The sequence below is a fragment of the Sphaerodactylus townsendi genome, linkage group LG10 (assembly GCF_021028975.2).
Source record: "Sphaerodactylus townsendi isolate TG3544 linkage group LG10, MPM_Stown_v2.3, whole genome shotgun sequence".
NCBI lineage: Eukaryota > Metazoa > Chordata > Lepidosauria > Squamata > Sphaerodactylidae > Sphaerodactylus > Sphaerodactylus townsendi.
Window position 1 is genome coordinate 11,276,915 of NC_059434.1, and position 14,805 is coordinate 11,291,719.

Here is a 14,805-nt window from a genome sequence, read left to right on the forward strand (position 1 = left end):
TGGGACACAAGTATTACTCAAAACAAAAACAAGAGCGTCCTATTACCCCATGAACATTTACCAAATGTATTGTGGAGATTTTGTAGGGTAAAGCTTTCCTACCTTAATGTATTAAGCAGGAAGGGGAGATGTCAGGGGTGTGTGTATATATAGGTACCCTGTTTCCCCGAATATAAGACATCCCCTAAAAATAAGACATAGTAGAGGTTTTGCTGAAGTGCGAAATATAAGGCATCCCCCGAAAGTAAGACATAGCAAAGTTTTTGTTTGGAAGCATGCCCAACGAACAGAACACAGAAAAATAAGACATCCCCTGAAAATAAGACATAGCGCATCTTTGGGAGCAAAAATTAATATAAGACACTGTCTTATATTCGAGGAAACACGGTATTTATATTTGTATGTATGACAAGACGATGGTTAGCCGACATCTTGATGTTCATTGTGAGAGCCAGCCTGGTGTAAGAGTTAAGAGCGACAGACTCTAACCTGCAGAACTGAATCTGTTCCTCCATATGGATCCATGGATGTCACAGTTTCCTAATAGTGCCCCTTGGGCCAGTCACAGTTCTCTCAGAACTCTCTCTGTCCCACCTACCTCATGAGGTGAGGGGCAGGGAAGGATATGTGGTTATAAGATGCTTTGTCTTCAAGGTGGAGAAAAGTGGGGTATAAATACCTCATCACTTCTTCATCTTTTAATCTTTCCCTCAGAAAACATTTTCCCATCCCCACCAGTTCCATATGTACAAGAAGCATCAGAAATTGGCAAATATTGGCATTCAGGGTCATTCTGAGTGTTTTCACATGCCCAAGGGGTGCTATTAGTGAATTGTGACATTGACTAATATATCTGAAAACTCCGTGCCCACAAATAAATCTCATAACGTCATCTGGCCTTTTTCCTGGTTAATAAAATCACAAACAAGCTTCACAAGGCAAACCCGTCTGACATTTCCTGCTCGCCCTCCTAAATTTGTAAATATTAGCACATCACAATGTTCCTCAAGTTTCCCCCCTGCCCCTTGCACAAAATGGAGCTACAAGCTGACAGAAGAGGCAGAGAGGAGCAATTTTCCTCCCTTCCCACTGCATCTCTGTGTAGGTTCTGCAACCTCTGTGTTACAGCGCTGCCTGGTAACTTTTAATAGCTTCAGACCAACCAGCTCTCGGCAGCGCAGGGGAACAGAAACGGGACCCAACACAGTGAGTATAGTGAAATAATAAAGGTTTTATTGAGATGCTGACCTATGTGTCAGCACCTCCACACCACGGCAACTGCTGCCGCCTAGCAGCTTTACAAGACCTTAAAAGCCCATGTCTCCCGCCGGGAGTCCGGGGGAGTCCAGGACAGCCCACCACCATTCACTAACAAAATACAAAGTAACCAATCATGCATTTGCAATACATGGGAACCAATCAGAGTTTGATGGGCAGCCCCTTCTTGGATTTCGCGGCTAGAGTAAGGCGAGGCGATGACGTGTACACTGGCGGGAAGAACACAAAGAGTCCCTCGGGTGTCTGGGGTCGGGAAACGAGACTTGATGACGATGGCCCCCTTATCTGCCTGCTGGTGAGATTAGGCAGGGTGAGGCACTTCTTCCGGGGTCCCCTTTGTCAGCGTCCACCAAGAGTTTTACAAGTGAAAGGGGCAGGCTCAGGTAGAGCAGGGGTGGATTCCTGCCTTGAGCCAAGGAGGTTCCATGCAGACGCAAATACAGAGGATACAAAAGATAACTATAAATCCTACTTCCTATCTAACACAGTTGGCTTCTACCTGCCTAATACAGAAATAAAAACAGAGTTTAATCTTTATTCAGAACAAAGTCCAGAAGTGGAATAAATTCACTTCTGGCTCCGCTATCATCTGGAATAAGTTTTCCTGGAGTCAGAAATGGCCACCAGAGAGAGGGGACAGCCAGGAACACGGAAGAAAGAGCCTGCCATGTTATTTGCAAGTTCTTTGCGGCGGATGGAACTTTTTTTTTTAGAAGGAAACCGTTTCAATAAAGAGATTTGATAGACAGATTGATTCAGGATGTCCACTATATAAACACTTCTCTTTGAACACTCATTGTTTTCATGCCAAGCAAGTCAAAAAAAGGTCAAGATCCCGGTTTCTGTTATGCAAAAGAAACTGTTCAAGTCCGCGGAGCTACGTTGGGGCTTTCTGCTGTCTCCCCAAAGTTATTCATTCTCGCCGAGCTATTATTTTTTAACCTTGCAATGGAGAAACATTAACAAGGGGTGAAAAGGGTTGACTTTATCACCTCTTCGCTGAATCCTTTGCATGTCTAAAAGGTATGATTTGCAGGTATCCGCAAAAAGCCCCACTCTCTGTGACGGTCCAGTCCCACTGAAAGCATTTTCCTTGTGATGAGTGAGCACATGGTTGTTTTATCTGTAGCCCTAGTTTCCAAACACATATTCTATGTATTTATCAGTTGCACATCTTGCCTTTCATCCAAGGAACTCAAGGGCTGCATACAGGAGATTATCACAGTTTTCTCTCTCTCTCTCTCTCTCTCTCTCTCTCTCTCTCTCTCTCTCTCTCTCTCCCTCCCTCCCTCCCTCCCTCCCTCTCTCTCTCTCTCTCTCTCTCTCTCTCTACCTATCTACCTACCTGTCTGTCTGTCTGTCTGTCTGTCTGTCATCTATTTATTTATTTATTTATATACCAGCCTCCCCCGGAGATGCCATTCAGCCAGGGGTCCCCAACCTTTTTGATGCTGCGGACACCTTTGAAATCCTAACATGGGGTGCGAGTCCAATCACAAAATGGCCACCACAAAATGGCTGCCGCAGGATTTAGAATCAGCCGCAAAATGCCATCTTACCTTCAGACACATGGAAGATCCTGGCGTTGCGGTGCCAGGTGTGGCCAAAGCAACATTTTTTTTAAAAAAAATTCACACAGCCAATCAAATCACCAATGGCCAATCAGAAGCCGTGCTGATTGGTTGACTTTACCACCTCTTAGCTGAATCCTAAAAGTCCACCTGGCCATTCACACTTACAGGAAACACTTGGTAGGAGCCAGACAAGGTGCTGGTGGGCCCCAGGGGTGCCCACAAGTGCCATGTTGGGAACTCCTGCATTAAACGAATGCCGTGGTAAGTTCAAGCACACCAAAGCTGGTGAATAAGTACGTCAGTCCTGCTCACACACCATGGTGTTTGCATATAGAAGAAGAAGGAGAAGAGTTTTGGATTCATACCACACTTTTCCTCAACTGCAAGTCTCAAAGTGGCTTAGAAACTCCTTCCCTTCTCCCCACCACAAACACCTTGTGAGGTGGGTGGGGCTGAGAGAGTTTGCAGAGAACTGTGACTGGCCCAAGATCACCCAGGGTGTAGGAGCAGGGAAACAAACCCAGTTAACCAAATAAGAGTCTGCCTGTCATGTGGAGAAGTGGGGAATCAAACACAGTTCTCCAGGTTGGAGTCCATTGCCCTTAATCACTACACCACAGTGGCTTCTAGTACACATAACAGTTGCATCTGAAAAGAGTGGCATGGGAAATTTGGAATGGGCTCGTATTGATATTATTGCCTTGTATTTATGGAAGCATTCTCTTTTCATAGGTAAAGCTGCAGGAGACATCTTCAAAGATGGTTCTGTGTTGTCCAACCCTGTTGCCGGCCTTGTGATTGGTGTCCTGGTCACAGTAATGGTCCAGAGTTCCAGCACCTCCACATCCATCATAGTCAGTATGGTGGCCTCTTCCCGTAAGTTAGTCCTACGTGGGATTTAGGGGTCGTACAAGTCACTGTGAGCACACAAAAACTTGGGATACTGGGAAAGCACCTTGACTATGTGTCGGAAAGAGTCGAGGATAAATTAGGGGAGCAAAATATTGGAAACTAATTATGCCATAACTCTAGAGTCAATATGAGGAATATTAATAACATTGGCATAGAAACGAGGAATCCTTTCCCAATTTGGCGTGCTCCAACACAGTGCCAAGAAAAATGAAATTTGGTAGAATTTTAAAACATGTTCCTGAAGTAAGTTACTTGCATGCTAAATCCAAGAATGGGCTGCCCATTTGATTTACAGGTTCCTGGGGGGATGGGAAGGAGCAACTAGAATTAAGGTCCCATAGCTTTGCGATGCAGTAGGGGGCCGCTGATCTTAGCTGATCGGTGCTTCTGCGGGTGGCGAGCTAACACCCATTGCTGGCCACGACTGAGTTACATGACCCCATGTGCCCTGGTTCATATTTCTGTGGGTCACTCAGCCTTGCTTGTTCCTAGTCCATTTTTTGTTTCTGAGTCCACACTGGGCTAAATCCCAATCCCAGGGATAGAATGACAACAATTCGGAGTATGATTTCTAACATTCTCCATCTTCCCAACTCCTGTAACTGCTTCTTCTTTTGCAGTATTGAGCGTTCAACTTGCAATTCCAATCATTATGGGAGCCAATATTGGAACGTCAATCACAAACACTATCGTGGCACTCATGCAAGCTGGAGATAGGAACGAATTCAGAAGGTACGGATGCTTTAGTCTGAAATGGCTAAGAGGGCAAAAGAAAAAAAAAGACTGGCAGGAATAATAGGACACGAAGAAAAGAAAAGAGCACCAATGTCACAAAGAAGTTTGTATCAACCAATCTTGATCCTCTTTGATCTGAGATTGCAAATGCCTTAACAGACCAGGTGCTCGGGAGCAACAGCCGCAGAAGGCCCTTGCTTTCACATCCTACATGTGAGCTCCCAAAGGCACCTGGTGGGCCACTGCGAGTAGCAGAGAGCTGGACTAGATGGACTCTGGTCTGATCCAGCTGGCTTGTTCTTATGTTCTTATGTTCTTAATTCTTTGTAAGAATAGTTGCTGTCCGAGGGTGGATCTCTTTTGTGTGAAGCCCTTTACCAATAATACACACTACTCCATTGCTGGGGTAATAAATTGGCCATAGCTATTTTATTGAGCAGAAATGTGTGGAGGGGTCTGGATCTGGTCATGCGGGTAATGTGCTAAAGCTCTGCAGGGCGGGCGCCCCGTTCCGAGCTTCGTTCTATTTGCAGGGCACTGCCGGGCAGACGCTCCTGGCAAGAGATGTTCCCCTCCAGCCCAGTTCGGCAGGGGTGGTCGCCTCTTGCTGCTGTTGCCGTTCCCAAGGGGAAGGCATAGCTCCCTAGCCCCCTTCCCCTTCCGCCCTTACTGGTTTAACTTCTCCCCACCCTGAGCAGCAACCGCGTCTTGTGGTCATTCACAGACATCTTTATATACAAGGGTGTAATGCATCAATGCACAAAGGCCCAACGGTCTGCAAAATCACTGTTTTCTAAAAATGCTAACACTCCATATGTCCACAGAAATAAGTAATGCAGGTATAATAATGGCATTGGTCTATACAAGGGTCAGTTCTGAAATATATCAATGTGATTTTCTGGGTGGAAGTGGAATGGCATAGTATAGCCAGAACTTGTCAGATGTTGGAAGCTAAGCTAGGTCAGTACTTGGAAGGAAGAGCTTTAAGATAGAGGGAGGCAATGGCAAAGCACCTCTGCTCAATCACTAACCTTGAAAACCCCACAAGAGGTCACTATAAATCTGCTGCAACATGACAGCACTTTATACACACATATGGGCAGATTATGCACATGGTGTCTGCTACATGGTGGGGGTGAATTTCTATTGCAGCAAGGTTTCTTGCACAGACCTATTCCCTCAAGCCCTTGCTTTCACTTTTCATTCTCTCCACGGCAAGCGAGACCACTTATAGCACGATTTTAATTTGTTTCACCACCAGAAAAGATTTGCCAGTGAACAAAGCTTTGCCCCAGACATTTTCCCTCTGCCCATGGCCTGCCTTCCCACTCATTTACACTGCCATCCATTCCTTCCCCCTTTCCCCTCCTCCCGTTACATGTTGCTGGCTCCTGCAAGCCACAGAAAAGAAGCTAACTCACGTGAGCTTAGCCAAAACACGCCGACCTCTGCATTCTCATAGTGATATATTGAGATATCGATATAACACCAACAGAGAGTACTTTAAAATAACAAGCCACTCCCTCCTGTTGTGGCAGGAGCAGCAGCAGCAGAAAGTGTGTGTATAGTGGGGATATGTGGGTGGGGTGGAACAGAATATCAGCTGTAAGACATGGCCCTCTTCTTCAGCAGTTTGTAGTCCAGGGAATTGTTTTGCCTCTTTCATTTTGTGGAGTGGGGAGGATTATTTTTGGAAAGGGCTTAGAATATCAATATAACTTCAGTTTTAAGGGCTAAGTCAGCAACCTTGACTACCGAGTGTAACGAGATCTGGGCCTTTAAGAAATAGTTGACCGGGAACTAAGGGTTCTCTGCAGTAAAGCTGTGAGGCTAGGAGTGAGTGCCTACTTGTGTGTAAAAAGGGAACCATGAGGAGACTCTACTGCAAGCCCACTGTGCAATGAAGAGCCTCGAAGTAAGTGTTCCACGCATAATGGGCCACAATTCTCATAACTGGTTTTTTTTCCAGTATTACAAATGAATATTACTAGCTGTGTCACAGAGACTTCTTTACAATCCTGAGGCTACTTTTTGTTCGTCAGCCTCCCTTATTCTGAAAATGAAGCAACCTGGCCCTTCCCACTGAAACCACTGGTACAGTACAGGAGCATGTCCAGCTTAGTCATTCAAAATAATTGCTTGAACTTTGGTTTCCAGCGATCTCCTGGCTTTGTTCTTTATCCATGCGGATGGCACAACCACAGGCATACAGTAGTGGAATTCATAGGATGTTTACATGACTTCAGAATTATAGTCTTTAATCCTTAATAATAGTTTATATTGTTCCCTAACATAGTTTTCCTGGGTCATAGAACTAGCCAGTCTCTGAAGCTAGCCGGCCCTTTCAGCCTATTTCACCTCCCTTTCAGCCTAGCTCTATAGCACATGCGTCAAACTCGCGGCCCTCCAGATGTTCATGAACTACAATTCCCATCAGCCCTTGCCAGTATAGCCAATGCTCATGTTGGGAGGGACTGATGGGAATTGTAGTTCATGAACATCTGGAGGGCCGCGAGTTTGACACCCCTGCTCTATAGGAACTCTGTTCCTGGAGGTACCGGTGGAATTAATGTACATTAATTAAACGATAGCCCACTTTTCTTGCTGAGCCCCATGGCAGATTACAAAATGTAAAGCCCCCAACTAACCGCCCCATCTGGTGGGGGGGGGGCAAAAGGGCTTGAGGGAGTGGTGCAGCCTTGCACCGGCAAGTTTGCCCTCCCTGGGGCACGCACCAAGTGTCCATTTGACGGCAGTGTCGGCAGGGGGGACATTAATCAACTCTCACCTGGCGTTTAGGGCCAGGAATGTGGTACTCTGACCCTTGGACTGTAAGTGCTATGGGGGGCTTTCTGGGGGGGTATGTGCATTTTTTGCTCCCTGCGCTGCTGGAAAGCCCTCCTGGAGATATGGGAGGGGCCGTCCTGCCGTGGTGCCACGTTCCACTGCCAAGGGCTTTAGAAGGGGCTGCCCATCAGGTAGCACAACACATCCAATAGCAGAGGATGTAGGACTAGGAGTACTGAACAATGTAGAAACCCCCCACACACCTGTTTAGGTCATGAAGAGTGTTACAAAGGTAGAAGCAGGGTCGCCAAGCTCCAGGTAGGGCATTGAGATCTCCCACAAGTGCAGTTGCTAGAGCCCTTCGGGGATAAGGCGGTCTATAAAATCCAATAAATAAATAAGTAAATTGATATCCAGACTATAGAGATCAGTTTCTCTAGAGAAAATGGCTGCTTTGGAAGGTGGCCTCTGTAGCATTGTACTTTCCTGTGGCCCCTCCTCTCCCGTTCCTGAGTTCTATCCAGTGGTGGGATCCAAAAATTTTAGTAACAGGTTCCCATGGTGGTGGGATTCAAACAGTGGCATAGCACCAATGGGGCTGGGCGGGGCACGACAGGGACGTGGCCGGGCATTCCAGGGGCAGGGCATTAATAATTTCTCTGTTACTGTAAAAAAAACCTCTTACTGTAAAAAAAAAGTTCCTAATTTCCAGCTGGTATCTTTTTGTTCATAATTTAAACTCATTATCGCAAGTCCTATCGTCTACTGCCAACAGAAACAACTACTTCTCCTCGAATTGACTGCCTGTCGAATACTTAATACTTTCAAATACTTAATTTTGTTTCTAGAAATCAAAAGAAAGATACTTTCCTTAAACAAGGAACTTTACCATATTTCTTAAATATTTTTTTAAAACAGCCCAACAGGGAGAATTATCCCGTTTTCTACCTTCGCTAACCAGCCACATAGGAAACAACAGGACTTTCTGATTTTTGGACCTAATGGAATTTCTAACGGAAAAGCAGACCCGATGAGTAACCCCCTCTCGGCACACACAAATAATTAGTAACCCACTCTCGGGAACTGGTGAGAACCTGCTGGATCCCACCTCTGGTTCTATCCTCAAATCTCCACGAGTTTTCCTAACCTGGAGTTGGTCACCCTAGATAGAAGTCAGTGCTGAAAAAGAAAGGTGATGCAAGCAGGAGATTTCATTCTTATTCCCTTATCAGAGCCACCTCCCAAGGTGTCCTCATGTCCTCATGTGGAGGTGGGAGACTTTGTGTGGGTGATTGTGATAACCAGAAACGTTGCTGATCCTTGCAGCTACTCGTGACTTTAGTTATTTTATGCCTTGCCTCCACCCCCATCTTCCCCAGTCTGTGTGGGTTCAGGGCCTAGTATTTTTCCCCATTATATTCTGCAGGATTTTGTGGCCATCTAGCATAACTATGGAAGCTAGCCTACCACCTCCTAGCTCCGTGGTGGCGAACCTATGGCACTCCAGATGGGCTATACCAGAGGTCGGGAACCCACGGCTCGAGAGCCGCATGCAGCTCTTCTGCCTTTGCACTGCGGCTCCACGAGCCGAGCCGCTGGCCCCATCCTCGCCCACCCTGCAGGCAGCAGGGCGGGTGCATCCATTGCCCACGGCCGGCTAGGCTGCGCCGCGGGCTTTGCCTTTCTCCTGCCCTGTTGGAGCGGGGCGGGTGTTTTCCCAGCAGCCAGCCAGGCTGAGCTGCCGGCCCCATCCTTGCCCGCCCTGCAGGGAGCAGGGCGGGCGCATCCATTGCCCGAAGCCAGCTAGGCCGCGCCATGGGCCTTGCCTTTCTCCCGCCCCATTGGTGCGGGGTGGGTGGTTTTCCGGTGGCCAGCCAGGCTGAGCCGCCGGCCCCATCCTTGCCGGTGCATCCATGCACTTTTGAGAATGAGCAGAGTAAAAAGGTAAAAAAACCCAATATATACAGTGTTATCTTCATTTTAAATGTCAAAAAGTATTTGCGGCTCCAAGTGTTTTCTTTTCCGTGGAGAACGGGTCTAAATGGCTCTTTGAGTGTTAAAGACCCCTGGGCTATACCATGGCACTTTCCCTCCCGGGCCAGCACTGGGGGCATCAAGACCCCTCAGAAATTCAGTTTTGCATTTCTGAGAGATGTGAGGCTTTTTGCTGGTGAGCTGAGCCAGGAAAAGTTTGGACTCAACTTGTAATTCTCACGAAAGGTCTCAGCTGAAGAAGCTCCTACTCTGAATACTTGAGCATTGATGTTCTTCCCTAAATAGCATCAGGATAAAAAATGGCATCCATCTTATTAGCAAGCCGTGTCAGCTTCCTTTGGTAGATTCTATCAGAAAACTGAGTGCAATGTTGTAATGAAGAGGGTAAGATCTGAGGGTGTTTTACCTGTCAGGTGAAGCACTCTTCCGCCCCAGGTACATCCAATACCACTTGCACAGTAGCTTCAATGGAGGAGTGTCCAAATGAGAAACGTCCCAGTAAAACATACTGAGATGACTGAACTCTGGCTGACCTGAATTGCTTGAGGTTGACCTGGATTATTTGTGGTTGACCTGAATTAACTGTATTGTCCTCATTTGTGGAGCAATATGTTGTTCAAGTTCCCTGCTTCTATGCACTTTGTTGTGGTGTGATGTGGGACTGGAAGATTTGCATCATAAAGACGTTTCCTGTCTTTCACAACACTTTGTACAGTCCTTCTCATGAATCATAGATCATTTTATTGGAGAGCATTATTAGCTTTCCTAATAATTATTAGCTTGCCTAATAATTAATGGCTGGTTAGGACTATCTAACTTGCACTCCCTGGACAAATATCTACCCCCAAACCATACTGGCGTTTGTTTTTAATGCCTCAGTATTTATCTCTTCGCTGGAAAATACAATCTGGTATTCTTCTTGAAGGATGCACAAAATTCAGGACGTTCTTCTTGAAGGATGCACAAAATTCAGCAGTTCTAATGATTCCTGCCCTTGGGCCTGGTCATCATGTGATGGCGAACCTTTTTGAGACCGAGTGCCCAAATTGCAACCCAAACCCCACTTATTTATCGCGAAGTGCCAACCCGGCAATTTAACCTGAATGCTGAGGTTTTAGTTTAGAAAAAACCAGTTGGCTCCCTCTTCCTGTGTCCCACCCGCTCGAGCAGGGGCCAGCCTGCTCTAGCCTCCAGCAAGTCTCACGCGCACTGCTCTGTGCCTCTCTAGCATTTCTGCCTCCTCTGCCCCCCACTCCCCAGGCAGCAGCCACCCGAGCACAGGCACTGGGCCCGCCAGCCAAGTCCTCCCTGCTCACCACGGTGCACGCACATTGTGTTCAGTGGCCCAGGCCAGCCTAGATGTGTATGTGTGTGGGGGGGGGGGCGTGATTTTCTGCCCCCCCACATGACGAACTCTGTGTGCGAGTGCCCACAGAGAGGGCTCCGAGTGCCACCTCTGGCACCCGTGCCATAGGTTCGCCATCACTGTGCTACATTAACCAGTGGGAATATTTGTTTCCTTGATGCCCAAGTTTCTTATGTTTAGATAGCCAGTTTGACTTTTTAAGAATAAACTTTAACATTATTCTGTAGTGAAGAGTAGGGTCGTCCACAAATCTGGCCTCAGAACTAGCCTTAACAGAAACATTAACAGTGACAGGAAATAATGAGACTAGTTTGTTAATCCCCCGGATATCCTCTGGATAATCTCGCTAGTGCTTTCTGCTTCAGTTTCATAAAGCATTAACATAGGCAGTGGAAGGAGAGATGTCGGAATAGAGAGAAAAAGGCGAGACAAAATAGTTGATTAGCTGGCATTGATCTTACAACCTAAAGAGGATTGTGCTTATAGGGGTCCTCAGGGGTCCTCAGTGTTTCATCCCACAAGCCAGTGCTCTGTCAGAGATTGCTGTATTATTATTATTTTTGAAGGCTTTCACAGCCAGATTCAACTGGTTGTGGTGGGTTTTCCGGGCTGTGTGGCCGTGGTCTGGTGGAACAAGATCCACCAGACCATGGCCACACAGCCTGGAAAACCCACCACAACCTATTATTATTTTGTTCCTGTCCCACTTTCTGGAGCAAATATAAACCCTGAGCACTAGCATGCCCTTTCCAGTCTTGAACTTCTTTGGCACTGAGAGCATGTGTACATTAGCCGGTTCTCTGATGATTAAGGTTGTCAGGTTCATCCGGTGTGAGGTATACGGGGGCAGGTTTGGGGCTGACAATCAGCATCACCTACATCAGGAGTCTGCAACCTGCGGCTCTCCAAATGTTCATGGACTACAATTCCCATCAGCCCCTGCCACCATGGCCAATTGGGGCTGATGGGAATTGTAGTCCATGAGCATCTGGAGAGCCGCAAGTTGCAGATCCCTGCTCTAGTTGTAATGAAGATATGAAAGTTTGTCTCATCCAGAGTTGAAAGTTATCTGTACATAAGTAACCTGAAGAAATTTATTATCTTTCTCCTGGACAACTGTTAAAAATAAAAAATTGTGATGAAGCTAAATTAGAAAAGTGTATTATAATAATTCTGAGCTCAAGGAAGATGGGACTCTCTCTACAACTGTTTTTAATGTTGTAACGTAAGGGCACTCATATATATAAGTTCTACTTTCTGCGCTGCCACCAATAATATATTTTCCCTCTATATAGCCCACTCAATACTGATTTCCCCCAGACACCACCTAACTGCGGGGGAACACACAGACACTTATTGAATAAAATAAGCCAAGACTAGGAGGGTTTTTTATAGAACAAAGTTGGAACTTTTATTTGCTTAAAAGCTTTCACAAGAGCTTCTCAGGTAAGCTGGAGAGGAGTTTAGCACTTGTTGATTTCAGAATAAGTTTGTCTTAGATGTTACTTCAGATTCCTTATACTTTTACCGACACATAGGTGTCTCTTAGAGAAGATTTAGCTTTGAACTAATAAATTCCCTTATGCCAGACACTATTCCTCACTGCTCCAATACCCACTGGTACACCCCAAACACACAGTCCAAGCCAGATTCTGGCACACTTGGCCTCCTCTCTCCCACCTAGTCCTAATATGGCTTCCTGCCTCTGGACTGGCTTCTCCCAGACTGGTGATTCTGAGTGATACACACAGAGACAGAGCCAGACTAGATAGGTCTGGGCAGTTTTAAAACCATCAAGCTCCTGAAGGGCGTCAATCTGCACCAGTCAGGGCCTCACTCTCTCTGTCAAACATACACCCGCTTAGACAGGGACTGGACTCTGTCAGCCAACTCTGCTGAGACCAGAATCCTCTTCTTCCAAATGACAGACTCCTCTCTGCCCAGACTCTGCTCTGCTCTCCGACCGACTCTATAAGAACTCAACTCTCCTCTCCAGTGCTCCTAAGCCCACTGGCTCCCTAGCTCTTGCCAAACGTTTACTGGACCTTTTCAGCCAATCAGGGTCGGTTCTCTCCTTGTGGAGCCTTTTTTTCTTTTCTGGCTGTTGCTGAGCCTTCTCCCTTTGGCCTGCTGTACACCAGCCCTTCAGGGGAGTGGGGCAAAGTTAGTTACATATGTCCCTTTCCCTAAAACATTGGGACTAGGACACCAAACCTCGTTGCAACAATATTAATAAATAAAACTTTACACGTTAACCAAAACTAAACAGTTTTTCATAAAATTTCATTTTTCACATGCATTCCAGTTTTTACCTTAAAAGTTCACTTACCATAAGCTTATTCTTACCAGGTTAAACTTACCATAAATCTATATTATACTTCAATAACATTTCAACCAATACATTATATTTCAACAAAGCATTTTAAACTCAGTACTTTATTTACTATTACATTTCTCTGTTTACCTGTTTCTTATTCAGATAATGTCTTTGCACAATTTAGTTATAAGCACAGGGTAAATTTTCCCTTTTCCCTCAGTAAGGCTTCCTCATAGTGGTTATCAAATCCCTAGCTGGACATTCATGCTCACTCTTGTGGAAGGGATTAAGTTGCCCTTTGGTCTTGATGGTGAATTTGGATGAATTGTCACCACATTAGGCAAGGTAAATTTCCTTCTAAAACACCCCTTTCTGCCGTCAAAGCTTGAGGTTTTCGCCCTCTGGCTTTCTTACCACTTGCCTCTTTTTGTGAGTAAAGGCTTTGTCATTTTATCATAAGCACGTTCTTACAGTACCTCACCAGAACACACACTTATCAAATAATGCATATCAGACCCTTTCATTTTACTACCAGATTGACCTCCCCGGTCCCTCAAATTTCAGGTCTGGTATTCAAAACTTCTTCGGTCTTCTGCTGGGGCAGCTGCAATGTTGGGCTTTCACAACAGTCCCCTCGCCGTTGGCTGCTAGGCGGCTCTGTTGAGGTGCGGCTGCTGCTGCTTTCCAGTTCATTTGATGAACGCAGACCGCCTGCACTGTCCGCGCAAGTCTGCACAGCACTGTCCCGGCTCTTGCTGGTTCTGGATCCGATCTCAGGAACTGGAACCTCCCATGCCAGCACTTAGCGTTGGTTAGGCAGACGTGGCAGTGTCTTAGCCTCCTTTTCCCTCCCACAGGAATGCGTCTTGAACTTCCCGGTGCAGCTCCGCCCAGGAGCGTTTGTTCAGCTGCATGCAGCTGGAGCGCGTTGGGAGGCGTTGGCAACCGCCTCCTTTTCCCTCACAGGGTCCGTCTCGCTGATCTCCTGGGTACTGCTCCAGGAGCGGTCGTTTCAGCTGCACACTGCTGGGCGCGTCGGAGAAGCGTTGGCAACTGGCTTAGCCTCACCTCTGGAACTGCCTGGCACTGAACTGGAACCATCTTGATAGCTTTTGGGTCGTAAAGCTCAGCTGTCTCCTTCCGTTCTTTCAGGAACTCATCACCTCTGAATGCTACTTAGCACCAGTTAGCATGAACACTGTCCATCTGCAACTCTGGGTCTGCTGCAGACTCAGCCTGGTTCACAAGTCCAGGCGTTAAGAGTTTTCTGCGCCTCCTGGACTTCTAAATGTTGGCCAAGGCACCTTGCAGGGGTGGCGTTATCACTTCCAACTGCATCTTCTGGGTGCCATTCTGGGGGTTTCCCATCAGCATTTGGGAAAAGATTTCCCTCGGTTTATCTGGCGTGCTGTAACCCTGGAACTGTTTCCATTTCTCATCTGATGAGGAAATTCCACAACAGTGTGGGGATGGGCAGCTCTGCTCTGAGCTTCATTTCCCTCACTCTCAAATCAAACATGTCCTTCATTGGCTCATGTTTGCCTCCATGATTCCACTTCACATTTGGCGGCTCTTTCTTTTCTGGCCCTTTCAGCCCGTGAAGTTTAAACTATTTCAACTTCTACCTTTAAATTATTTCATTTTAGAGCCATCCTCCCTAGCCTCTAATTTGCTTTTCATCTCCAGAAGCCATCTTAGCTTTCTCAATCCCAGCATCTATACTACTGGCCAGTTTAGGTTTCAAATCTCTAATTCCTGACCAATTCCTTCCGATGCTTCAATATCATCTGCTGTGACTTTCCCCTCACCAGCTTCTTCCTGTGTCTTAAGGTGTGGGTGCC

General features: G+C 46.5%; 1 protein-coding gene across 2 annotated transcripts in view; it reads left to right on the forward strand.

The window, feature by feature from the left end:
- The window catches only part of SLC34A2 (solute carrier family 34 member 2), a 49,068-nt gene that overhangs the window by 17,226 nt on the left and 17,037 nt on the right, over positions 1-14,805 (forward strand). For both annotated transcript variants that reach the window (XM_048509599.1, XM_048509597.1), the window contains 2 exons: positions 3,585-3,728; positions 4,385-4,496. In XM_048509599.1, coding sequence (XP_048365556.1) covers positions 3,585-3,728; positions 4,385-4,496 — 256 coding nt within the window. The remainder of the gene's footprint in view (positions 1-3,584; positions 3,729-4,384; positions 4,497-14,805) is intronic.